Source organism: Ambystoma mexicanum, chromosome 8 (assembly GCF_040938575.1).
Source record: "Ambystoma mexicanum isolate Mex_15411 chromosome 8, UKY_AmexF1_1, whole genome shotgun sequence".
Lineage (NCBI taxonomy): Eukaryota > Metazoa > Chordata > Amphibia > Caudata > Ambystomatidae > Ambystoma > Ambystoma mexicanum.
Window position 1 is genome coordinate 109,576,625 of NC_090929.1, and position 25,102 is coordinate 109,601,726.

At 48.2% G+C, this 25,102-nt stretch overlaps 1 protein-coding gene across 19 annotated transcripts in view; it reads right to left on the minus strand.

Moving 5' to 3' along the window:
- GAPVD1 (GTPase activating protein and VPS9 domains 1) overlaps positions 1-25,102 on the minus strand; it is a 1,092,811-nt gene that overhangs the window by 522,291 nt on the left and 545,418 nt on the right. For all 19 annotated transcript variants that reach the window (XM_069609416.1, XM_069609426.1, XM_069609418.1 and 16 more), the window contains one exon: positions 3,055-3,228. In XM_069609416.1, the coding sequence (XP_069465517.1) occupies positions 3,055-3,228 (174 nt within the window). The remainder of the gene's footprint in view (positions 1-3,054; positions 3,229-25,102) is intronic.

A 25,102-nucleotide genomic window follows, 5' to 3' on the forward strand; every position in this document is an offset into this window, starting at 1 on the left:
AGAAGAGGAGCCCCCTCCGAAATCCTTGGATGAGCCTTGGGACTTGCTGCCTGAGGGCCAAAAGGACAGCCTCCGTTGTTGAAGAGTACCCAAAGCCCAAGCTGTCTCTGTGTCAGTCTTCATGGCTTGCAAAGACTTATCCACGGCCTTTGCCGAACAGATCGTCTCAGTTGAAGTGCATGTCCAACACCTTCGACTGAACTTCCTGACGAAAGCTGGTGGCTTTGAGCCAGCCACGACGAAGACAAATGCTGTTGCCCATTTGGCGGAACCGCGCGTCAGCGATGTTATGGCCACCGTGATGGCCTGGTCTGACGCCACCTCGCCTTCCTGCAGAATTTCCAGTGCCTCTGACCGCTTGTCGTCGGGGAGGAAGTACACAAGGGGTGCGATCTTGCACCACAGCTCCCAGTCGTAGCAAGCTACGATGGCGAGGGCGTTGGCAGCCTCAATGGCAATTGCCGCAGAATAGATGACCCGCCGTCCCATGGCATCTAACTACTTTTCCCCGCGGTCCGGAGGGGTGGCTGCAGCCAAAGAAGAGCCGCCCGAGGACTTCTTGGCCGCCGCTGACACCACCGAGTCCGGCGACAGTTGGGCCTGCAAGCTCTTGGGCGCAGAGTCTGCCACACTGTACTTCTTCTCAAGGCGATCCCTTTTCACCAGGGCCGTAGAAGGGTTCTTCATGATGGACAGAACCACGTCCCAGATGTCATCCAGGAGTAGGAACGAGAGGATGGGCTTCCTCTTAGCCTCACAGCATTGATAAAAGAAGCCCTCCTCTTTCTCCTCTGGGGTAAGGTGAAAAATTTCCGAAGCTCCGGGGATCATCGAATGGAACGAGCCAATCTCGTCCGGCGGTGAAGATAAGGAGACAGGAGGTCCAATTCGCCGTTGTCCGTGTCCGGCGTCTCATCCCTCGGGGGGGGGGGGGTGCCGAAGAGGGCAAAGGGGGGCAAGGAGGTGGAGGCTGAACTCTTCCCTTCTTGGTTGGAGGCTCCCCCATTACCCGGGGGTGGGTCCGCCGGCGCGATGGGCAACATGTCCGTATCTCAGGTCAGCGTATGCAGAGCTGAGAGAATGGCCACTGAAAGGTCTCTGGGAGGGAGTTGAGGCAGGGTTGGCAGCTGAGGTGGTTGCGGAATCGGTAGCCGGGGCACCGGCTGTGTGCCCAGGCTGTCGTCGCCTTGCTGCTCCTCCTCGACTGTGTACTCGCCGTCGCCGCCCTCGTCAGAGCGCTCGTCGTAGGGCCTGTCCCCTATGTTCCCCTCCTCCTGGATGGGTTGCAGGCCAGTGAGCTCCTCAGAGGAGCTATCCGTACCTTGGAGTGCCACCGCACCTTTCATCATCTCCAGCGGTGAAGGTCTCGGGGAGAGGACGGACGGACATCTTCTCCGGGATCTTCTCTATGGGCCGGAATGCCATCTCCCTCCTGGGAGGAATGGACACCCTCGCCTTCGGGGCCTCGCCCTACGAAGCCGCCTTGGCCAGAGACGCCGCCACCCCCTCAATGGAAGGTTGGGCCTTCGCCGGGTGGACCTGGGCCTTCACAGTCAGGACCTGAACCTTGTCCTGCTTGGCCTTCTCCTTAGGGGGATGGTCCAAACCCCAATCCCCTTGGTCTTCTCTGGTAGTGTGGACTTGGGCCTCTCCTTGAGTTTGCCCGGATGATGAGACTTCATCTTGGCCGAAAATCTTGAGCGTTGACTGGTGCCGGAGGCTTGGAGACATAACGCGCCATGGCCGCCAGGGAGCCCGCCGCAACGGCGCTCCCGGTGACAGTGGACTTGCGGCTAAGGCCTTCTGTTGGACCCCCATGGGAGGGACGACCTCAAAAAGGTCTTGGAAGCCCAGTCAGCCTTCTTGGAGCTGGAGAGGCATGCTGCTGGGACCAACCCAGAGCAGGGGCCTTGGCCTGCAGCCACTCATTCAGTCACCTGTGCAGATCCTTCATTGTGCACAAGGACATCGCCTGGCAAAAAGTACAATCCTCCTCCTTGTGCGCTGGATACAGGCATTAAAGACATTCGGAATGCTTGTCGTCCGAGAAAACATTCTGTGAGCCGCAGCTGGAGCAGATCCTGAACAGGGGAGCTGAATCCTCCTCCCCGTCATGGTCCACGCAGCTTAGGCCTGAGAATCCTCTGCAAGCCTCCATGAAGAAACTGAATGGAATTCGCCCTTGAAGGACGCTGAAGAAATCCAACAACGGGTCCCCGTTAATCGGATGGGTTGATCGATGCAGCACAAAGCTCGATTGACCGAAAAATAGAGTAATAATCTTCCAAACAACGATAAACGCAGTAAAAGCTTGAGAGCTAAACACGAGGACTCCCAACACTTGAACGTGCAGTAAAAATCTGAAGATGGCTGCCAGAGCTCAGTGATTGGTTATTAGGAGAAAGACAGTTCAGAAATTAAACTGATTTTTTCTTTACCGAGGATTCCCAGCCAGACGGGGAATATTCATGAGCATGTGAATCCATGCCAGACCCCATGCTGGAGAACCAGAGCTACAAATCCTAGGACACAAAGTTAAAATCAGGACTGGACTAGTGTCTACCAAAAGGAATGTATACGGTTGGCATTCATGAATGCTTCTCAGACATATTGAAAAAATTATCAGCAGATTGCAAAAGATTGAAAACAAGATTGCAACATACTCTCAGTCTAAACTCCTGCAACCATCATTCTTTTGTAGATAATTCATAAGTCAGTCTATGACAAAGTGGTGCAATTACACGAAGATAAGATTCAAAGTCAACTTGAAATATAACACCTGACAGTTATACAGAACCCCCCCACCTTCTCAAAATCCTCTGTGCTTTCCTTTACCAAGAAAAGATTGCCGGCAATGCACTGGATGAACTCAGGCAGCAACCTAATTTGGGGATGTTCAGGAAACCCTTCAAGCCCCCTCCCCTATTTGGAAGCCATATGCGGAGATAGTGCATTGTTGCTACTGCAGGATGTTTCAGCTCTAGAGCTACACATAACAAAAGGAACTGCTGCTTCTGAATCAAGCTAAGTTTGGAAAAAATCTGTTCAAGGTACCTGCCATTTCTTGCAACCTGTCTTCATCAATGTTAGGATCAAAGTCGCTGCCCAGCACATCAGTACTCCAGGTTTCACTGACTGTTTCAGATATATCTCGGTCATCCGTAAGACCCATCATATCTCGGATTTCAAACTTGCGCAGTTTGTCATCAAGGTTATCTTGCGTTGTCGCTAAAAATGAATGCGTAAGGAAGACTCTGAAATTAAGCAATGAGACTAAAAAGAACCATAAGGAAAACAAAATGGGCATTTTTAACAGCAGAACAAAATGCAGCCACTCCAGAAAAGGCATTCTAGTCCAGTGTTGGCAAGAAAAACCTACACTGTTGTGGGGTTTAAAGAGACAAACCTTTAGTGGACCTGCAGGGTTTAAACAAAAGTCAGACTAAGTTCACTGGCAGACATGAATGAGTAATAAGCTTTAGCCTTGGGAGTGCCAAACACTGTATGGGGATACACATCACTTATACAAGAGACCAAGTAAATAATCGCTATAATAAAAAGAAATGGTTATTTGACGATAATAAGGTGCTTTGAGCTAAATAAAACATTCATTTGCCTAAAAGAGACACCACCCTCACTTTAAATAGAAAATGGTATACAATCATATCACAACATGTTACACCTTTACTATTGGAAAGCAACGAGAAAAAGGAGGTTCTACTTTGTTACATTGAAATTAATTCACTTTAATGCAATTACTTCTATTTATTTTATAATGGGGGCCCCCATGGCTCTCGTACCCCCCCCCCCGATACAACCCCAACTCCTCCCCCTACCCTTCCAAAAAGGTACAATTGGGGGTCCACAATCCCCTGTAGTGGTAACGTTGGGGACTGATCAATACTTATCCAAGAAGCGGGACATTGGGTTGGTGGTATGTAATCTATAATATTAAACTGAAAAACTTGTTGCAGGAAAGTAGCTTCCATCATAGATTTACTAGTTGTGCATAAACTATTAAAACGTGTCCCCATTTATAAAAAAAAAAAAAAAAAAAAAAAAAAAAGGGTAGCGAGTTTGTTTGGAGCCGTCACACAATGCAGATTTTGATCCCTTGCATTGAACTAACGAGAAGTATTATGCAGAGCAGAGGTGGAACTATTGATATGATTTCGAAATCGCATAGACTACTTAATCAGTTAGGGCAGGGGGGAAACTATCAGCAAAAAAACACTACACCGCTCCTTCCCAAAGCCAGAAACAAGAACAAAAATTAAAACCTGCATTTTGTGTGATTTTTAAACTGAATTGACAGCATTTTTTCTGGTAGTAGAGAAAATGACTTGACGCACAAAGCCAGACCACCACATTTGCCCTCTAGTGTTAATTCATTATCAGTGGTTAAGAAATTGTGTTCATCTGGGGATCGGCAGTTCATGTCAGGGGCATGTGAGTATTGCCCCCACTAGTAGCTTGCAACCTGCATTTTCAAACCCTGCACCACACTATCCAAGTGATTAATCCTGAATTGGTTACGACATTGTTTTTAACATTTCCTCGAAATGTAGCTAAGAGGTGGTTGGATCTTATGACCATCACATCTAGAGGGTGCCTCTATGTTCACTCCCAATCTTGTGATACTTTCTGATGATGTGTTTATGGAAAATTTTACACGTCAAATGTTCGACTGTCGCAATCCACGCAGCTTAGACTCATAAATTGGTATTCCTGTGCACCTCCCCCACACAACTCTCCCCCAAAATACCCCCTTTTTTGCAGTCTCTAATGCCTCATCCACCGCCTTTCCAAACAGGTTAGATTCTTCTACCGACTTGTTATTGAGGGATGCCTGTGTTTCCGGTTCGAACCCCGAATTCTTCAACCATGCGTGCCTTTTCAACAAGGTACCTTGGGCCAGCGTTCTTCCTGTTGTCTCTGGAGCAGCCAGGGTGTTTTTAAGAATGTTTTGATTCACCTGCCTCCACTCCGACACAACCGCCAGCAGGTGTGACCATGTTGGCTCTGGGACTTCCTGGAGTAGATTCCACTGGGCATTGCTTAGCTAGCCGACAATGTGGTATTGTTAGCTATCCTGGTGGAGTAGGCTGCTGCTGTTTTAACGCGCTTCCCCAGGGCATACAACTTCTTGCAGTCCTTGTCCGTTGATGCCCCGGCCATTAACAAGGGTACCCCTGCTCTCTTCCTAGTCGTTACCACTAGGGAATCTGGAGTGACATGTCCCCGGGTGTAGTGAGTCTGCAGGCTAGGGGCGAAAAAGCTTCTTGACCTGTGGGTTCACTGCCCTTTTTTGCAATGGAAAAAAGCAAATTAGGGGCAATAAGCCATTTGATGGAGTTTAACAGAGGTATCGCCTGGCTTGAAGGTGGTTTCTCTTTCAAAATATCCTCCACGAAGTCGGTGTCTTGCAACGCGTCTTGTGTGGCAATCTGAAAGTGTTCTGCCGCTTTTTTCAGGATAGCACTGAATGCCATCTGGTCATCTATGGGAGATGCCTGACTTATAAAAAGGAGAAGCAGGAGGATCTATACACAATATGTCTGGATCCGGGGTAGTGGACTGCGACAGCCATGAGGCTTCGCACACTGGCTGCTCATCGCCCCAATCTGGGGTCTGGTCTATAGGCTCCTCAAAAGGATCATCTCCCTGCTTATAAGGGTCCTGAGGGATCGCCTCTGGTTCCGTCAGATCAAACACCTCTTCATGAGGAGTGTGGCTGCAGGTCCTTTGAAATTTAGACATATTAGGATAGAGGTCTTCCTCTCTAGGCCTTTTAGGGGTGAAACTTTTCAGAAAAGTCCACAAATTTAGAATGTTTATTCATGTACCCCTCAAACCTGTCCCTGGTCCATAAGGATGACCCAGAGGGGTCTGGATGGGGGGGGGAGGGCTCTTCTTGGGGACCTGTGTTCTTCGGGCATCAAGATTTGTCTGACAGTCTTAGCCAGGTGCTGTGAACCTTCAGAAGATTATTCCTGACCTTCGATGTCTGGACGTGTCCTTCGACTTGTCTTTAGGCCTATGTTTGCGAGAGTCTCGCAGATCTCCTGTGTGTGTCCGGAAGGGATTCTGGTGGCCCTACCAGCTTCGTCACAGTCTTCGACATTGCTGAAACCTTACGCGCCGGTGCACTCCTAAGAGGCGTCTCTGCGCTCTTATGAACTTTGGTGTTGATGCCCTTGTCACTTGAGAGCTTAGACGCATGCCGCCTAGGCGGCTGTGGGCAGGGCGGCCGACCCTGTGCATCGGTGGGTTCCGTCTGAGATAGCGGCGTACCAGTTGTGCCTTTGGCCATCCCGATGAGTCCATCGAGGAGGCCCGGGAGGTTGTGTGCTTTCTTTTGTGTATAGTGTGTGCGTCCCTGTCGCCGGAATGTACACTCCCCATAGCAGAACTGGGGGCCTGCCTGCCGGGGATGGACGTCTTGGAGCGCGATTGCTCCGACGATAGGTCAATGGCCTCCGTGTCGGAGCCACGGCTGTCGCTCACTTCCACTGTCACTCGAGGCGCCTGGAGCGGCGGGAGAGCTACCGTTGGCCTGCTGCATTATGTAGGCCGCCCACTGTTTTACTCGCCATTCTTTTACAGTATTAGGGCGTAAAAGCTTGCAAGACCGATAGGACTCCTCGTGGTGATCTCGAGGAAGACACTTATTACACCTCTTGTGTGTCTTTCCAGGGATAATTGCCTTTGCAAAAGAGAAGAATTTAAAAAGGTGTCCTGTCCATAGCGACAGTAAAACCAGAAGGGAAAATAGAGGGGAGAAGGAAATGCATTCCTGAAAAGAAACAGAGCCCTGGGCCTCACTCTCCATACTGTGTAGGTCTGGCCGTAGGGTCTAGGTCACGTTCGACAGCGTCGACCGGAGCACCAGCCGTCGAAGTCTGGAGTTGTCTTCTGCAGTCTTCAGCGTTAGTTAAGTAGTCGTCGGTGAAGGGGATGAATATTAAACGGCAGGAGGTCGTGGACAAAGAAACAGCCTTCCTTTTAAAAACAGATCTCTCGCCTTTGGGCAGAGAAGTCTGTATAGATGAGGTGAGTTGATTCAATGATCGTACATCAGCTTTACAGTTTACTGATAGTTTATACTTTGCTTTATGCTGTTGAGTCTGTATCCAGTCATTCCACCGTATTTAATTTGGATGATTAAGTAATTTGTAACTACTGTTTCCTCTGTAGAGTAATGATTACAGTCATTTTACGCATTGGCTCTTCGAGAGATCCAGCATTCCCTTTTGTTGCATCAGGGATTTTCCTCTCAAGAGTTCCAAAGGCAGAACCATATTGTTAGATAATATCTTCCTCTAGAGATCTAGTGTTTTCCAAACTATGATGGAATGTATTGATTGGATTGCAAGTTTAAATCCTATTCTTGCCACTGGAAATGCGTTCGGTAACAAAAGAACTTTCGTCCAAAACAAGGCTTTGCAGTAATCCCATACCTTCCAAGAGAGGTTTAAAGATGCCTCTGCTCCATATGCAAGAATCAGTATTACTTGGTCGGTAGAATAGTAAAACTGGTCTTATGGAGAATTTCCCAAACTTTCTATGTAAATTCAATGCCTGGCGTGCTATGGACTTGGTCTTTGTGCAAAGTGCCTCTCTCCATTCAAGTTCGTCTAACGAAGAGTAGATGCACGCCCCTAGGTATTTTATGGATTCTACCTGAAACAACTTTGCTTCATCGAGGAACAGGGCAAAGGTCTTTCTTTTGCAGTCGCTGATCCCAAAATAATAAAGTTTGAGTTTTGGACGAGTTGATTGAGAGACCATTTTCTTTGAAATATAATAAGGCAATTAGACTCCATTGTAGGCCAATAAAGGTTTTGTCTAAGAGTACAAGGTCATCCACAAAGCATCCATGCAATCGGATTACCATTTAATCTCGGAGGGTTCGTTTTGTTTGGGAGGTATTCAGATCCGAGATGTAAAGATTAAAGAGAATTGCCGCTAGTGGCCAGGCCTGTTTAAAACCATTCCATATCTTGATTTTTTTTGGATAGTGCACCGTGATTAGATAATCTGACGTGAATTGATGTTTCAGTATATAGCACTTGGGTAGCCGCAAGCAGAACTAAAAGGACAATTCCAGGCTCGTAGCTTGCACCATAGATTTTGACGATCAAAACTATCAAGCCTGTTTGAGATCTATGAATACTGCATAGATCTCGGTTTTGGCTTTCAAGGCCTCTAGTTTGAGTATGGCAAGTAGGAATAGGTTGACGTTGGTGCCTACTCCTTTTACAAATCCAGTCTGTCGTGCATCGATTCTACCATTCATTTTCTCCAATTTCAGCAAGTGACGTAGTAGTAGAAGCACTAATAGCTTACCCAAAGACTCTAGTAATGAGATAAGGCGATAAATGATAGGTAGCGCTCCATCTCCCCGATTCTAAATCGGGATCAGGATTGCATTTTTCCAGAACAATATAATCTGCCTTGTTTTCATAATTAAGCTGAGTAATGTTACACAGAAGTCAGCCCAAGCCTCAGGATAGGATTTCAAAACACTGTTCGAAAGACAGTCGGGTCTAGGCGCTTGTGACGCGTTTAGATTATTTTTATCAGGATGTCATCTCTATCCCAAGTTAATGACCACCAACTGGAGTCATTGTTAAAGTGGAGTTCTAGATCCCTAGCATTCTTTTCATATAATGCAGAGAAGTGGCCAGCGCATTCTGTTTCTGGGATCAATGCGATTAAGGCAGACAATGTTTTTGGATTCCCATTTAGTAACGCCCATAGATCATGTGTATTTCGATTATTCAGGGTTTTAATGATCTTCTCTACATCTGCATGCAGTCGTTCTTTGAAAGTATCCAATTATTATAGCTGTTTTCTTAATCAAACTGGATCAGTCTTTTGTGGTGGTTTTTCATAATAATTTGATGTCTCTTCGATATTATTTTCTTTGTTCTACCAAGTCCGCATTATACGGATGTGCTGCGATCTTTGGGTTTGTTCGCATCATTTTTCATGTAACATTGGCTGTCCTGGCTCCCCGATTGGCTTTTTGGAGAGACAGATCAAAACACAGTCAGAGGTTAGAAGTCTAATTCTTGACTTGTTTCACTGGGAAAAGGATAATCTACATTGAATTGGGGGTTCAAATATGCTTACCTGTTTGCAAAGCTTGTTAACCATTGTTTCTTCCCCAACCTCTCCCTTTTGACACCAAACTCAGTATTGCTCTAAATGTACCAGTGATATATCAATGTCCACAGTGTCTTAGTTATTGAAGTCACCCTAGGGTATAGGAAGTGTGTGCGCCATCCCAAAAGGGTACCTACTGATTTATTGAAACAGTGTGTATTTTTTAAGTATATTTAAGGGTTACATATTTGCTCCCTTCTAAAGAAGGCTTGTTCTAACCGACCGTTATATTAATAAATAATTGTTTAATCAAGAAACCTTGAGTGTGAGCGTTTATTTGGATACTTGTCACTGTGAAAATATGTTGCAACCCTACAGCTCACACTGACATCTCTTGAGCTAGGTCTGGCTGCTCAGTCACTCTACGAACGTGTGTAGTACAGACTTGTACCAAAGCTTGGGTTAACTATTGCCAAGAGGACAAGGCTGGTGCAGTCTCCCACAGGGAACTGCATACAATCTTGCCTAACAGCCATTTAGGCATCAGGGGGCATCTCCACATAATTGTGCATACAACAGGAAAATTGAACGTGTTTGCACTTCTCTTAACCATAAAATGGCTTTTTTGGTCATTTTTGTTCAACCGTCAGCGGTGCCGTTTTATCAAAAAGGTGGCTATTCAAATCTCTGCATAGTACAAATGATAGTAGTTTATATCGAGCCTGTGGATAGTCTATCGTCGAAAGACTACTCAATAAAAGTTGTATCGTTTACTCCCGCTGGATTCCAATATAAGTTATACAGCACTAGCTGATTATTGAATTCTTAATTCGGCTGTATGTTCCGGATCACTATTTGAATAATGATAAAGCAACCGGTTTGGATTCATAATTTCCAGTACTTCCAGATTCCTTGCTGCTTTTACCAGAATTGGAAGTCCTGAAGATGGACTTCCAGGTTTTCCTTTAAGCGCTGGACTTAAGTAGGAGGTATATCCATCACAAGCCAGTGACAGTTGGATCCAGGTCTCTTGTAAACATACAATGTGAAAGCTATGCAGTAAATTGTTACCTTCCATGAACAAATGGGAGGAACCACAGGTATTCCAACTGCATAGTTTTAAAGAGCGTTCTTCGGTTGTTCCTGTTTGCCAATTAGACTGTGTTGCTGGTCTCCCTTGGTCGTTCTGCCAAGAGGCACTCTGTACATCTGTTGATGTTATATTAATCTCGGCAAACTTAACTGATCTCCCGGCCTTCATCTGTTGGGTATGAAAGTTCACTAAAAGTTTCGTCTCAGTTTTCAATTCCTCCTGGTCTCTCAACAGAGCTTCATTGGATTGCTGTTCTCTCCTGTCCTCGTTTAATATTTGTTGTACCATAGTTTGGTGGTCTCTTATCGTTTGATGATGACTTTAGAGTTTTGCTTGTTGCAAGGTTATCGATTATCTCAAATCCTAGCAGCAAGCAAGCTTCACTTTGGTTGAGTATTGTTGTTTGAACTGTGGTAGGGAATGGGTGCACAATCACTGAATCATGTCTTTTTTCTTCAATACATTTTACGACTTTGATGTCATTTTAGGTTAGATGATTAAGTGAAGGATAACCTGCAGTAATTTTACCACATTGGTGCGGTTCTATATCAGCCCATCTAATATCATGGCCCGTATGGGGTTTGGGCACAACTTCATGTCATGGGTGAAGATACCATACAATGCCCCTGAAGCGGTGGTGCGGGAGAACGGGATCTCCTCCAGACCCTTCCCACTAGGCAGGGGAACAAAGCAGGGATGCCCATTTTCCCTCCTCCTATTCATATTGGCTATAGAGCCCCTCGCAATCCGGCTTCGGACATCCCGCGGGTGGTCTGGCCTCACGTGGCCCTGGGTGAGGGGAGGATTGGGTCTCATGCGGACGACCTGCTCATTTACATGTGTAACCCTAGAGTCTCGTGCCCCGAAAATTACCGGAATCCTCTCCGAATATCAGGAGTTTTGTGGGCTTAAAGTTAACCATAAGACTTTTTCCCGCTCCACGGCACTGTCCTTACTTGGTATCTATCCAGAGTTTCGTCTACCTCAGCATCCGGGTGACCCCCCAACCCTGATGATTTTCTCCAGCTTAATATCCAACCTGTGGTGAATAGGCTCGAAACAGATGTCACCCACTGGCAATCCCTCCCCTTCGGCTTGCTGCGGAGGGCCGCCCTTTTCAAAATGATCTCCCGGTCGAGATTTCTCTGCATCCTGCAGTACGCTCCTATTTCTGCTTCCCGCACAACTTTTTCCACCATAGACCCTACACTTCGGAAACTCCAATGGGGCGGGAAGCAATCTTGCTTTACCTTGACTGTGCTGCAGCGCTCCGTCTGGGAGGGGGGGTCAGGGCATACCCTGTCTCAGGGCTTACAACTGGGCATTACAGCTGGCCATCCTGAACAACTGGCTCCAAACAGATCACGCTCTCACATATTGGTGTTAGGGAGAATTCTCATCCAAGTGCTAAATTCCCTCTACCTTAGAGCCCTCCAGCTCTTTTGCTATATTTTGCGACTTTTCATTTTCAATGTGTTTTAATTGTTTGTTTTTTTGGATATGTAGGTTTAGACACCTCTATAGACATCTTTTTCTTGTGTTTCACACAGCACCTTGTGGCACAGGGATGTCCTTCAGACTTCCCAAGGTTTAAATACCTTCTCTGGAACAGACTGTCTCCCAGAGCATGTAAAGTTAAATTGATTTTGCTAGTCTTTTTAAATTCATAGACCCAGCACAAACTATCTTCCTATAGAGTGCTGGAGGGTTTGCTAGTATCACCCATGTCTAAACACTCATGTAACATTACCCTTTCCTCTTGAAATGGCTGGTGGCAGTGGTTTTAGAACAAACTACCATGATTTTTCCCGACTGCGAACACCGGTAGCTAAAAATCTGGTCAGCCATGTTTTTCAATATGGCGCCCAAGACCCCTCTGTAAAAAACAGATTCCGGTCATCTTTTTTTGACGTTTCTTTTAGGAAAGGTCCTTCGTGTGTTTAACTCTGCGCGCCAAACCAGGTTTGGTCCCTTTGCTCGATGCCCTTTGATGGGCTTCAGTGCTGAAGCCCTCCTCTGGAGCCCAAGTGTCTGGGGTGGACAGGATGTGAGCGAGGTGCCCAAAACTCCCTATGCTTAGTCTCCTAGGAGACCTGAATGCACTCTGGCGTGATTGGCTGGCTGTCTGGCAAGGACAGCCACCCCACTGGGTGAGTGGCAGCTAGGCTGGAATGAATGGGAGAAAACTGTTTAAAAGCATGTCTCTGGGACTTGTAAGGCAGAGTCAACCACTGGTATGAAAGAACCGAAGACGAGCTGAAGGAAGACTACTGCTGCAACTCCTGGACCGTTGGTTTGCCCAGTGAAACCCTGCTGCAGGTCCAAATCGCCTGAAACTCCCTAGACAGAAAAGCCCCTTCAAGGACTACTACTTCCCTTGAGCTGGTGGGAACAACCAACTCGCAAGCCACCTGGACACTGTCTCCATACTGGTCGAATTTGCTTCAGAGTGCTGTTGAAAACCGGATAGCCAGTGGGAAGGATACCAGTTTGTGGACTTTAAGGTACTCCCACCTTAAAACCGACATTTAGCCAAGCTTGTGGCTTCTTCCCTGGGCAGTGCAGGAACCTCCTGACGTCGTCCTTGTCCCCACGACTGAAGCTCAGGTACAGCGAGATATGCAGGATCTGTCAGGAACAACTGCCTCAGCTACAGCATTTCTTCATCCCTGAGGTACTCTGAAAACGCGGTGAAAGTTTGTGAAACTTTCCCAACTTTGGAGTCTTGTTCCCTCCTATACCGATATACAACTTTCTGGCAAACTACTTCTAAGAACATTGGCAAAGACTTATCCGTTTACTACCAGAACTGCGCTATCCCATCCAAGGCACTGAAGCATTGACTTTGGCCCAGGCCTATTGAATTAAATTGCCTCTTGTAGTGAACTGAAACTATTTGCCCTGCCTCTGAAGGAATTGTGTCTGGATTCTTATACCCTTTGTTTTTCTACCCCTTTTGAAAGTTACTAGCGCCATTTTGCTCCCACTTCTTGGGAGAATAACTTGTTCAGGAACGTATTGGTTATGTACTGTATTATAGTGTGATATTGAGCTGCTTCTTACTAGCGAAATGTTTTCTAACTAAATGTGTAAATAAATGTATATTCTTTTACCAAGAAACCTTGAGTAAGTGTTTGCTTTAACTACTGTGATTGCAAGTCCATTGTGTAACATCTTGTACTGCTCACATCCTTCTTGAGATAAGTCTGGCTGCTCAGCCACTGCTACCACATAACTGTGTAGTGCAGGCTTGTACCAAAGGTAAGATTGTGCTTACACCTGTAGTCTTAATTGTGTGTAGTGTTCCCAAAGGGTACTGCATGTAATTCTGCCTAACAATCGGGAACGAGATCAGATGCATGGGTGAGAAAACACCCCTCCGGGTCCTATACGGAACAGATACTGCTGTGGCTGACCTCCAAGGGATGATACGACAAAAACAGTCAGTGTGAACCGAGGTGCTCCGACATATTGGGTGGGAGAGGTGACAGACGATGGGCCAACCTATTTGGGACAATGAATATATCCCCGGAGGTCATGACAATGTGTCGTTTTCCTAGCTGGGAGGACCGAGGTATACTGACCTTAACAGAGGTCCTGCAGGACGGACAACTGAAGCTGTTCGAGACATTGAGAGAGGAGTTTGGTGCATTTGTGGCCCGGGTCTTAACCCGTCTATGGGAGAGGTGGAAGAGATTGGTAGGCCCCTTGGAGGTGGTGGAGGCACTAATGTTCCCATGCAAAATGGGCATAGATGCCAAACTTAGGCTCATACAATATAAAATACCCCACCAGGTCTATGGCTGCGATGGCCAAATGGGGATGGTGGAAGATGCAGACTGTCTAAAATGCCATAGGGTGCCAGGCACCTTTTATCATATGCTGTGGAAATGCAAGGTCATACACGAATTCTGGCGTAAAAGCATTCACAAAATCAATGTGGTCCTGGACACACTGGTTCAGCTGGAACCCAAGTTCGCATTGCTGGGTATTTGTGGGGATGGAGACCATACAAGAGCGGGGAAAAGAAAAAAAAAAACATTCCTGGTCGTTACAATGGGCCTAAATAAAAGACAAGCTGCCCTCCCAGGTCCCTCCCGTACATCCACATGAACTGAACGTATGTATTGAATTGTGACCCGTCCCACTTTTGTGCTGTGTTCTATTCTGCGCTATGCTCCTTGTTTAGACCAATCCACTGAGCTTCAATGAACTGCTTGGATGTTTGGGGAGATGGGTATGCACGTCCTGTGTTTGCTGTAAACAAATAAGAAGAATGTACCCAAAAAAAAATATCAGCCCATCTGAACATCTCAAAATACGTTCTATTACTATAGTGTTAGTCGGTGATCTTCTCAAATCTAAATTTGGTTGCAAAAGTATAGACTCTTCACTTTCTCTGCTATGTCTTTCCATCTCAGGTGAGCTTTTGTTTATGGTTCTCAATAGTTTCTGGTCAAGCATCCGGAAAGTGTCTCTAGAGGCTGCTAGTATGTCCACATCTGTGCTGTCTTTAGTTCGGAGGGCAATTGAGATCAATGTTTCTAGATCATTAATTGCGATTTCCTCTACAAAGGCTAGAGGATTTGGCATTTCTGCCTCTTCATTTTCGCGCTAATCTTCAATGGAGTTATGTTGACAGATTTAATAGAATCTCTTTGCTCTATATCTTCGATATTCATTTGAGTGTGTTTTCTTCTCGCTATGAGTAGCTCTCTTTTCCTTATTATTCTCAGTTGGTTTAGTAGAGAGTTGTACTTTCATCACCGGAACCGTTAAATACTGCAAGAAAGCTCTGGAGACATTATAACGCGGCTTAGTAGCTGCTAGTTGGTTTTTCGGCTTCTTCATTATCATCTTGCTTTGAGATTTCCGAAAATTGTATACATTTCATTCGTACCATCCTGTGATTTCTTGGGATACAGGTTGTATCACTTCTGATTCACTTGTGGTACTGCTTGTTGTTGGGCGTGATTCAATCTGAATGCCTTTTGGGAGTTCCTTTGCTGCTCGGTCGCGATCAGGTTCTCTAACCCCATCTGCCTACCTTTCCGCCGTTATACCTCGCTGCGTTCTCCCTACACAACGGTGCCCTTCCGCTTGTCTGGGTAGGCGCACTGGGGTATTGCACAACGCACACAAGACCATTTACCTCAGTCAAGGTGTGCATCGCTTTACTGCGCTGTTCTACACACAATGGAGATTGCCATGGAGAAAGGGATAGTAAGGACTACAGATCCCATGAGCCTCTGTCAAGTGATCAGCTCCACCAATCATGTGTTACTAACTCACTTCCTAGTTACGTCGGCTCCGTTCATGATAAAAGCAGCTGTGTACTATCGAACGCTGCTTCTGTTTAAAGTTGCTGACCTGATTTTGCGAAGTTCTGTCTTCGAGTTGTTTATTATTCGGATCTTGTGTACCAGATTCCACTGCGTGTCTCAGATTGCTACGAGCCTCCTGTTTCAATACCAGACCGTCTACTCGTGTACCAGTTCCTTTTTGCCTGTCTAACCGACTCCTTTGTGCCTTCCGTTTTGTACTTCGTCCTGCCAGTCTGTGCATCGAACCTCTGGTCTGTTTTACGGCTTCCTTCAACCTTCTTGCTTTGTTTTGGACAACCGCCCGCCGAGTAACAGACGGTTTATCCACGCGAACATCCTACAGTCTGCCGATGAACAGGACTCCTCCCTCTACTCGGACGTTCCTGCTACTGACTACAGCGAGTCAGAGAAAGTACATGTGTATATGAGAGACGTTCGTATACCTGATCTGCATACAGTTCCTCTGCAAAACAGCAGTCTAAGTGTTTAACTATCCCTGCTGGGAGTATCCACTGGCATCAATCCTGAACCTAATGACCTGGAGCACCATATAGCCTGCTACCACCATCTCTGAACCATATTACTACTTGGGGCACAGACTCTTTTTGCCGCCTTTCACCAATAAACTGTACTGGAACTGCATTTTCCATGTATCGTAGAGTGCACAGAGGGACACTTTCCAGGGTGTGAACCAACCCTTCCCTAGTGCGCGCCTCGAGCCGTTCGGGTTAAGTACCCCAACTAACCTCCCTGTCTTTTATTTTACACCATCGTTGCTTTTCTCCTTGAAGCTGATCCCAGTGAACTAGTGGTAAGATTAGCTCCTCTCCTCATAAACAAACCCTAATTGTCTGGTAGAGTTGCTTATAAATGTTCTGCATTTGTAGAAAGAAAATTAACTGAATATCTTGTAACAAGTCAGAAGCGTGTCACCCAGGTATACTTCCTTAATGTTTTAGGGATTGGTATGAAAACTTACGTCACCTGATTCTCATTACTTGTTTTCCTTGCAGCTGGTTCCATGGCAGTGAGTTCTCCCCACTCTTTTGGATGATTGGTCTCTTGTAAATGTCCTTACATACAGCAAAGAGACATCAGAGAAGAACAAGTTACTTTCTTACCTGGTAACGTTCTTTCGATGGGATGTTCCTCCGACGTATTCCACATCTATGACAGTAATCACCACAGCTGTGCTGCTTTGGAAATTTTTTCGGTCTCTGCGTCGATGACGTCGATAGGCTGTCCCTCGAGGGCCTCCGTCGAGCCGACGTCACCGGATGTTATAAGTAGGATGCACAACGCCTGTAGCCTCAGTTGTAGTTTTTTCCCCAGAACGTGTGGCACCAATCTTCTGCCAGTATGACTACAGAAAGCCTTGCGGAAACCTAAGCTGGAATCGCATAAGAAATTCTGTAGAGGGGCAGGCCGGGAGGGTGCGATGTGGACTACGTCGGAGGAACATCCCATCGAAAGAACGTTACCATGTAAGAAAGTAACTTGTTCTTCGAGGGAATGTCCTCCAATGTATTCCACATCTATGACAGACTCCCAAAGCAGTACCAACGTATGGAGGTGGGAAAGAATTTAGAATTTTAGAATGCCCAATCAAATTGCAGACTAAAGGACCGCCTTACGAAAGGCTAAATCTTGCCCTTGGATAGAATCCAGGGAGTAGTGTTTTACAAAAGTATGGCCAGAGGCCCAAGTGGCTGCTTCACAGATATTACGAATGGGAACACCCTTCTGCAGAGCAGTAGAGGCAGCCACACCCCTAGTAGAATGGGCCTGTAAGCCTACCGGAGGGTCCTTACCAGCCAGACGGTAGCATTCAGAGATTGGCAAGATGATCCATCAGGACAAGGTCTGCTTAGAAACAGCTTGACCTAAACGCCTACCAGCATATCCCACAAATAGCTGTTCGTCCACTCTGACCCAGGACATCTGTGAAACATAGAAGCTCAAAGCTCTCCTAGGATCCAGCCTATGGAGCCTCTCCTCTTCCTTACCAGGATGCGGTGGAGGATAGAATGCCGGAAGAATTACCTTCTGGCTCAAATGAAAATCCAACAACCTTCGGAAGAAAAGGACGAACTCTAAGGACAACCCGGTCCTTATGAAACATTGTGAAAGGTGGCTTGGCGGAGAGTGCCTGCAACTCACTCTGCGAGCGGAAGTAAACAACCAAAAATACAGTTTTAAAGGTCAACAGTCTCAAAGGACAAGAATGTAAGGGCTCAAACGGAGCACCCATTAAGAATTTCAGAACTAGGTTCAAATCCCATCCCGGTACCTGGAAAGAAGACAGTGGGAACACATTTGTCAGCCCTTTAAGAAACTGAGAAATCAATAGAATCTTAAAATAAGAACACTCCTCAGACGAGCACTTAAATATGGACAGCGCCGGGAGGTAGCCTTTAATGGTACCCACTTGCAGGCCCTTGTGGGCCAAAGAAAGCAAAAAAAGACAGAACCACAGGAATTGAACACTGAAAAGGACCACATTCTGTACCCTGCACCATCGCAGAACTTTCTCCAACGGCAACGGTACAGGGATTTTGTTGCTGGCCTCCTGCCGCGAGAGCAACATCTCCATCACGTCTTCAGGGAGGTCCCAATCCTTGTACCTCACTTTCAGAAACCAAGCATGAAGGTTGAGAGACTTGACCTCTGGATGGAGAACCCGACCACCCTGCCGCGAGAGCAGATCATCTCGGTAGGGAAGACAGCGTGGAGGGCAGATGGACATGTCGAGAAGGTCCGGGTACCACGCTCTCCTGGCCCATGCCGGAGCAATGAGGATCATTCGGGATCCGAACCCCCGTAACCTCTGCAACACTTTCGGAATGACAGGGACTGGAGGAAACTCGTATAGCAGTGGGAAGGACCACTACTACGAACGAGTCCCCTAAGGCTCCTCTTGGAAAAAATTCCCACAAGCAGAATCTTTTGCACTTCCAGTTGACACTGGTGGCAAGGAGATCCACTTGTGGGGTCCCCCAAAGGGCGAAGATCTCCAAGAGAACTTCCTGAGCCAGCTTCCACTCGTGAGAAACCGTGCTTTGCCTGCTCAGAGCGTCCGCCGCCTCGTTTTAGTCTCCGGCCAGATGAACTGCCGAGATCGAAAATCTCCTGCTGGATGACCCAGAACCAGAGCTGCATCGCCTCACTGCACAGTGGGAGAGACCCTGCCCCCCCCCCCCTTTTTTTTTGAGGTAGTGCATGGCCACTGTAGCGTCTGTCAGAATCAGGACATTCTTCCCCCGCACAGACGGCAGAAAAGCCTTCAAGGCTAGCCTGACGGCCCTCAGCTCCAACAGATTGATATGGAGTCTGGACTCTGACGGAAACCAACGACCGCTGACTCAACTCGTTGGCATGAGCTCCCCATCCCGTGAGGCCAGGGTAGCCAAAATGGATCCCCCTTCATCAGATTGCCTTCGACAGCCCACCACAGAAGATCCTGGGCGACCGAGGGCAGCACCTGAATGGGATCCGACATCCTGCCAGAGGACTGACCACTGAATCTTGAGAGCCCACTGCAGAGATCTCATCTGCAACCTAGCCTCTGGCACCAGTCGAATGCAGGATGCCATGAGGCCGAGCAACCTCAAGAACTCGAACGCTGGCAGACTCTGGGCATGTTGAAACTTGTCCACCATCTGCAGAATGTGATGAACCCTCACCTAGGGAGGCGAACACTGCCTCAGGGATGTGTCGCGCACTGCTCAGATGTACTGGAGCCGCTGGGTAGGTGTCAAGTGGACCTTCTTTAAATTGAGGGAGAAGCCCAGCCTGTCAAGGGAGTGGCAGGTGACTGACAGATGATCCAGGACTTGCTCAGGAGAGCGCGCCCTGATCAACCAATCATCCAGGTAGGGGTAGACATGAATCCCCCTTTCCTGAGATACGCTGCCACCACCACCATTAGCTTGGTGAAGACCCTCAGGGCGGAGGTCAATCCGCACGGCAGGACCCGAAACTGAATGTGAGTCGCCAACCGCGAACCTCAGGTACTTCCTGTGCTTGGGATGAATCAGCACATGAAAGTAAGCATCCTTGAGGTCGAGAGACACCAACCAGTCCTGAAGTTGAAGGGCCTGGAGGACTTGAGAGAGAGTAACCATCTTGAACTTGTCCTTCCTGAGGAGTTTGTTCAAACCACGCAAGTCCATGATGGGTCTCAATCCCCTGTCTTTTTTCGGGGGATCAAAAAATATGGGTAATACCATCCCTTGTTCCTCTCCGCTACAGCCACCAGTACTATGGCGCCTTTCTCCAGCAGGGATTTGATTTCCTGCGCAAGGAGCGGATCCCGACTCTTCAAAGAGAACTTCCCTGGTGGATTGTCGTGAGGCCTCTGCCGGAAAGGAAGACCGTAGCCGTGGGCTATGATCTCCAGAACCCACACATCTGAAGTAATGGCACGCCATTCTACAAGATGCTGCGCCAGCCTTCCCCCAATCGGCGAACCATGGGACATGGCCTCATGACTGAGCTGAAGCGGCTGCGGCAGTGCCTGAGGGCAAAGAGGCAACTGCCCGAGCGGCTTTGGCACCTGAAGTACCTTGTTTTCCACCTCTGGTACTCCTACGTTGGCCCCTTTGACTGGCAGCTCCCCTCGATCTACCAAAGGAAAAGTAGTATCGAAAGGAAACTCCCCTCCATTGCTGTTCCCTAGGACGAAAAGGCAGAGGTTGACGTACTGCAGCGCTCAACGACTTCGCTGCAGCTTTGGAGGTCTGAAACCTCACAAGGCTCTCATCAGCCTTGCTGCCAAAAAGATGGTCACCATCAAAGGGCATGTTGAGAAGCCGGGGCTGTACATCAGGAGCAAACCCCGACTTCCGCAAACACGCAAACCTGCGCATCACGGTGCTCGCCGCCATGGACCGGCTGACACAAACTGCCACATCCAGACCAGACTCAACTGATTCACACATGGCATCCTTGCCATCCTTAACGAGGGAAATAAAACCATCCCGTTCCTCCCCTTCGGGAATATGTTCAGCCGCCAAAGAAACAATTCCACAGAGTGTGAGTGAATCTTGCCAAGGTACAAACGAAGTTGGCTGCCTTTAAGGCTATACCCCCCCAGATGAAAACACTTTCTTCGTCCAACCGTCAAAGCGCTTGTGGTCCCTATACGGAGGGATGGTAGGGTACGCAGCCTGCTTTGCTGAGGCCATAGCCGCCTGCACCACCAAACTCTCCGGAGTGGGGTGCAAAGACAAGTAGCCGGGGTCGCCACGGGCTGAACAGTATTTTTCCGGTATCGACTTATTCACTGCCGGGAGACTCGCCGGAGCAGTCCAAGCCGCCGCCACCCTTCTTTGTAAGGCCATATGAAATGGCAGCAGCGGGTCAGTGGGTGGACCTTGGTCCAAAATATCTGTCAGGTCATCCTGCAGAAAATCCACAGGTGGAGCAGACCACCCCAAGTACTCCGTCACCCTCGACTTGAGACGCATGTACGACAACTCGGCGTGTGTACCAGGCTCAGGCCTGCCAAACTCAACCTCCGGAGAGGTGTCCAGACCACTGGCGTCATGTAAAGATTGACGCAGGTCTTCAATATGGCTATGACCCGATAACAGGTCATCAGGAACCTCAGGAGGAACAAATCCCTCCACATCTGACCCATCATCCACCTCTGAGATATAATCCAAAGGCTGGAATAAATCCCTGGATGAGGGTACAGAAAAAGGCTCAAACACAAGCCTCATTTATTTACTCATTGCCTTCCTCAGGGTTTCCACTGGTCTCTGGGGCACCTCCGATAAAGCCTCCTCAAAAGGCGTTCAGGGCATTGACGCCGAGCAAGTCACGACGGCTTCGAGGCCGGAGCCCCGAGCGTGTCCTTCGACGCATTGGCGTAGCACTGATGGCGTCGATGACTTCTTAGAAGGCTTCACAGGCTCCAGCGGTCTCGAGGGCGTTGAGGACCGGAACCTGGAACGGGAATGGCTAGAGCGATCTACCTTGTCCGATCAGGACCTTGACGGCTCCCAATGATCGCGCCAACTGCCCGAGCCCGAAGGCGTGCGAGCGGTGGCCATAGCGCGTTCCTTGCCGGCTTCTCACAAAGGCACGGACGGAACGGAGCACTGCGATTCCAAAATAGCCATCATCTCCTTGCGAAATGCGTCCCATTCCGCCGGAGAGGAATGCTCGTTGGGACAAGCTACCCGCCGTCTGGCGGAGTCCTCGGACGAGGACGGGGAAAGGGAACAGTGACTGTGCTTCCGAGAGTGCCTAGAAGAGGCAGAGGAATGGCGGGAACTACTCCAGGACCGAGACCCTCAGCACTTACGCCGACGCAGAGAGTTGCCCCTCGAATCGTCGGTGGAAAGCCGAGCGGATTTCGACTTACGGGGTTTGGAAACCCTACCTACAGATGGCTTCTTCCCCTGCCGCAAGGCTTTTGACGTCAAAGACTGGCATTCATTGCAGTCATCGGTGACGTGGTCCTCGCCGAGGCACCACAGGCAGACGTCGCGCGGGTCCGTAAGCAACATCTTGGAACCGCAGTCGCGGCTCTTCTTGAAGCCAGGCCTCAGGGTAGAAGACGACGAAGACATGATTCTCACAAACCAAGAACCGATTCGACAGGAGAAGAACCGAGGCACGCCAAGATTCCAAAGCGAATACGTTCGTGGAAAAAACGGAACTGAGGCTGGAGGAGTCGTGTGTCCGACTTATAACATCCGGTGACGTCGGCTCGACGGAGGCCATCGAGGGACAGCGTATGGATGTCATCGACACAGGACACAGACAAATTTTTCAAAGCAGCACAGCTTTGGTGATTACTGTCATAGATGTGGAATACATCGGAGGACACAATCCCCTCGAAAAGATATTTTTCCGTCAGAGAGGAGGCTCGGGTGGAGGCTCCAACCCGAGCTCTTCAATCAACTCGGGACAAGCAGACGTGGTCACCTGCCTCGGTCATTCACCATCCAGTGAATAACATCTGTACTATCAGAGCTTGTGCATCGTTCCAGGTTATTTGTTCTTACGGTCTCTACTGCTATTCCGGGCCTTGGTACTTCCGACTGTTTCTCTGTATGCCTCCAGATTGTATTTGTGCGTTTTTCACATCATATCAAGTATAGTATTCAAAGTTTTTTTTCGATGTGTTCTCTCGCTAAATCGAAGAGTGTAGCTTGCAATTGTGTGGTCAGTTTCACCTCTGTCTAGGAAAGCTTCGATTTTGTTTGTGAAGGTTTCTATATGCATCTGTTTTGAATGGACCATCCCCACTAGAGTGGGTTGGTCTTTTAAGGCGTTGCTGACCCTCTCATAATTTTATGAATGGCGCCAGAGAGATGGTTAGCGAACTCATTTTACTAGGCTCATTTAAAAGGCTCCACCTGACTAAGCCTGGTGTCCATTCTGCCCACAGAGGTTGGAGCAGGAGCTCCCTCTTCCCCCCCCCCAGCTGCTGGAGCAGCTTCATGCAGCCCCATACTCTGACTGCCCTTAAGGTAAGCCAGGAGGCTTCACCATTGCTTTTTCCATTGCCTTAGCACCCATCCGAAAATCGTAATTTCCATGTGCTAAAAAGGATGCTGAATTGTGTTGCTTCTCGGCCCATTCCCAGCCCCGACTGCTGCTTGGGCAAGGAACCGAAGTGCACTTTCACCTAGATTTGATTCTGCAAAAACGCAAGGTTTTTGCCATTCAAGATGGCCGCCACCGCATCTGTGGCGGATTCAAACCCCTCTGAATCCCCTGTGCCCTCAGATTGGCTGCCCGTGGCCCGATAGCCTATTGGGAAGCACCGGCAGGCGTAAGCTGGCCCCCGACGAAGGCAACCGAAAAAGGCTCCATCTGACTGAGCCTGACCGAGCTTGGCCGTGCTCTGGTGACCCGGACTGTGTGCCAGCCCCATCTCTATTAAGGTGAGATCCCCATCGCCCCCTCGGCTGTGACTTTCTTGCGCTACTCACTTGCCCCTCCTCCTCACCCGTAACTGTGGACCAGTCTGAGTAACTCCACGCACACCCTGCCCACCTCCCACCACCCTATACCGGCCTCCTTATCCCAACACCTGGCTCCTTGCAGCCTCCCCTACATAATCTTCGGATCGATGCCTGCTACCTAAAGACTCATCAGCACGCCATTGAGTCCCTGGAAACCATCACTATTGCTGTGAGCAATACCTCCACAGCACGAGTCCGTGACCAGCCCCCAACTCATCGTGCGATCTACTGCTCATCCTTTAACTACAGCGCCAAAATTACTACCATTTAGCATGAGTGCTCTGCGGATGAACATTTATACGTTGCAAAAATAACTTGCCATTTATTTGTCTTGCGCTTCCCAACTGCAATCCATCTGCCTTTACTTCATCCTCCCAATGCCTGTGATAGTGCCCCTTATATCTCCCTCACATAAACTTGCCCTGTGGCGGACTGTACCGTACTGTTTGCCCATTTCTCCACTATTCTTTTTTAGCATGAGGCCTGCGCCTCCTTAGGTTTCCTTGCCATTCCTGGCCTGTGCCCATAGTGACTGCCTGCCTTAACCATTCTGGAAACTAGTTTGATCGAGCCCAGTGCCTCTATGTTTGCCTGCCCTTCTGGCTCTGTAATGGCCTGTGCCCGGAACGATGTGTCCGATTGACGGCTCGTGAGCCTATTTAGAACGAGGCCAGTGCCCCGCAAGGTTTGCCTGTCCTAATTTGTTCTGTCCGCCACTGACTGTTCGCCTAAATCTCTTGGAAACTTGCTTAAACAATACCAGTGCCTTAATGCTCGCTTGCCTAACCCGATCTTGGTGGCTTGCTGCGCCCTTTACTAATTGCTTATATATGTATTGTTTGATTGCCTACCTTTTGCCCATATTCATTGTCTGCCAAGGTGCTTTGAAGAAGTATGACTAGTGCCTCTCATTGAGCCTCACTGATTGCTTATATATGCACTGATTGATTGCCTGCCTCCTGCTCACACTGACTGCCAACTCTGCCAAGTTGCTCTGAACAAGCATGGCTAGTGCCTCCTATTGATTGCAGCCTACCACTGCCATCATTTGTATCACCTAGCCTATGACTGACTCTCAGCCCTAGCCTCACTTATCAGACCCCAACCTTCGCTGCCACAACCTACAGCCAAACATTGACTCCTAGAAAGTGCTTCGTCACCACATGCTAGCATGCTCCCGATAGCCGCCAGCCAGACTGCCCACATCATAGTGCTCCTACAAAACATTATGCTCTAAACTATGTTACAACACTTACCTACCCCGACACATACTTCCAACCTACATAATACTACAGCTACGAGACTACTCCCAGACATGAATGACCCTAAATCCCCATACCAAGCAATCCTTGCCCAACTACAGATAGGAACCTACGTCTTAGAGCTAGATTAGCCAAAATCTATGAGGGCTCCCCCCCTCCCCCCATCAGTTCTATTCCTACTACAACCGGATCAAGGACTACATCATCCCGGCCTTGCCAAACAAATATAAACTTGAACCTAGCACCTAACTCTGACCCTATGCCAATAAAGAGATCAGCTAAGCACAGTAAACCTAAATCGTCACAAGTTAGCCATTCAACGACGACTAC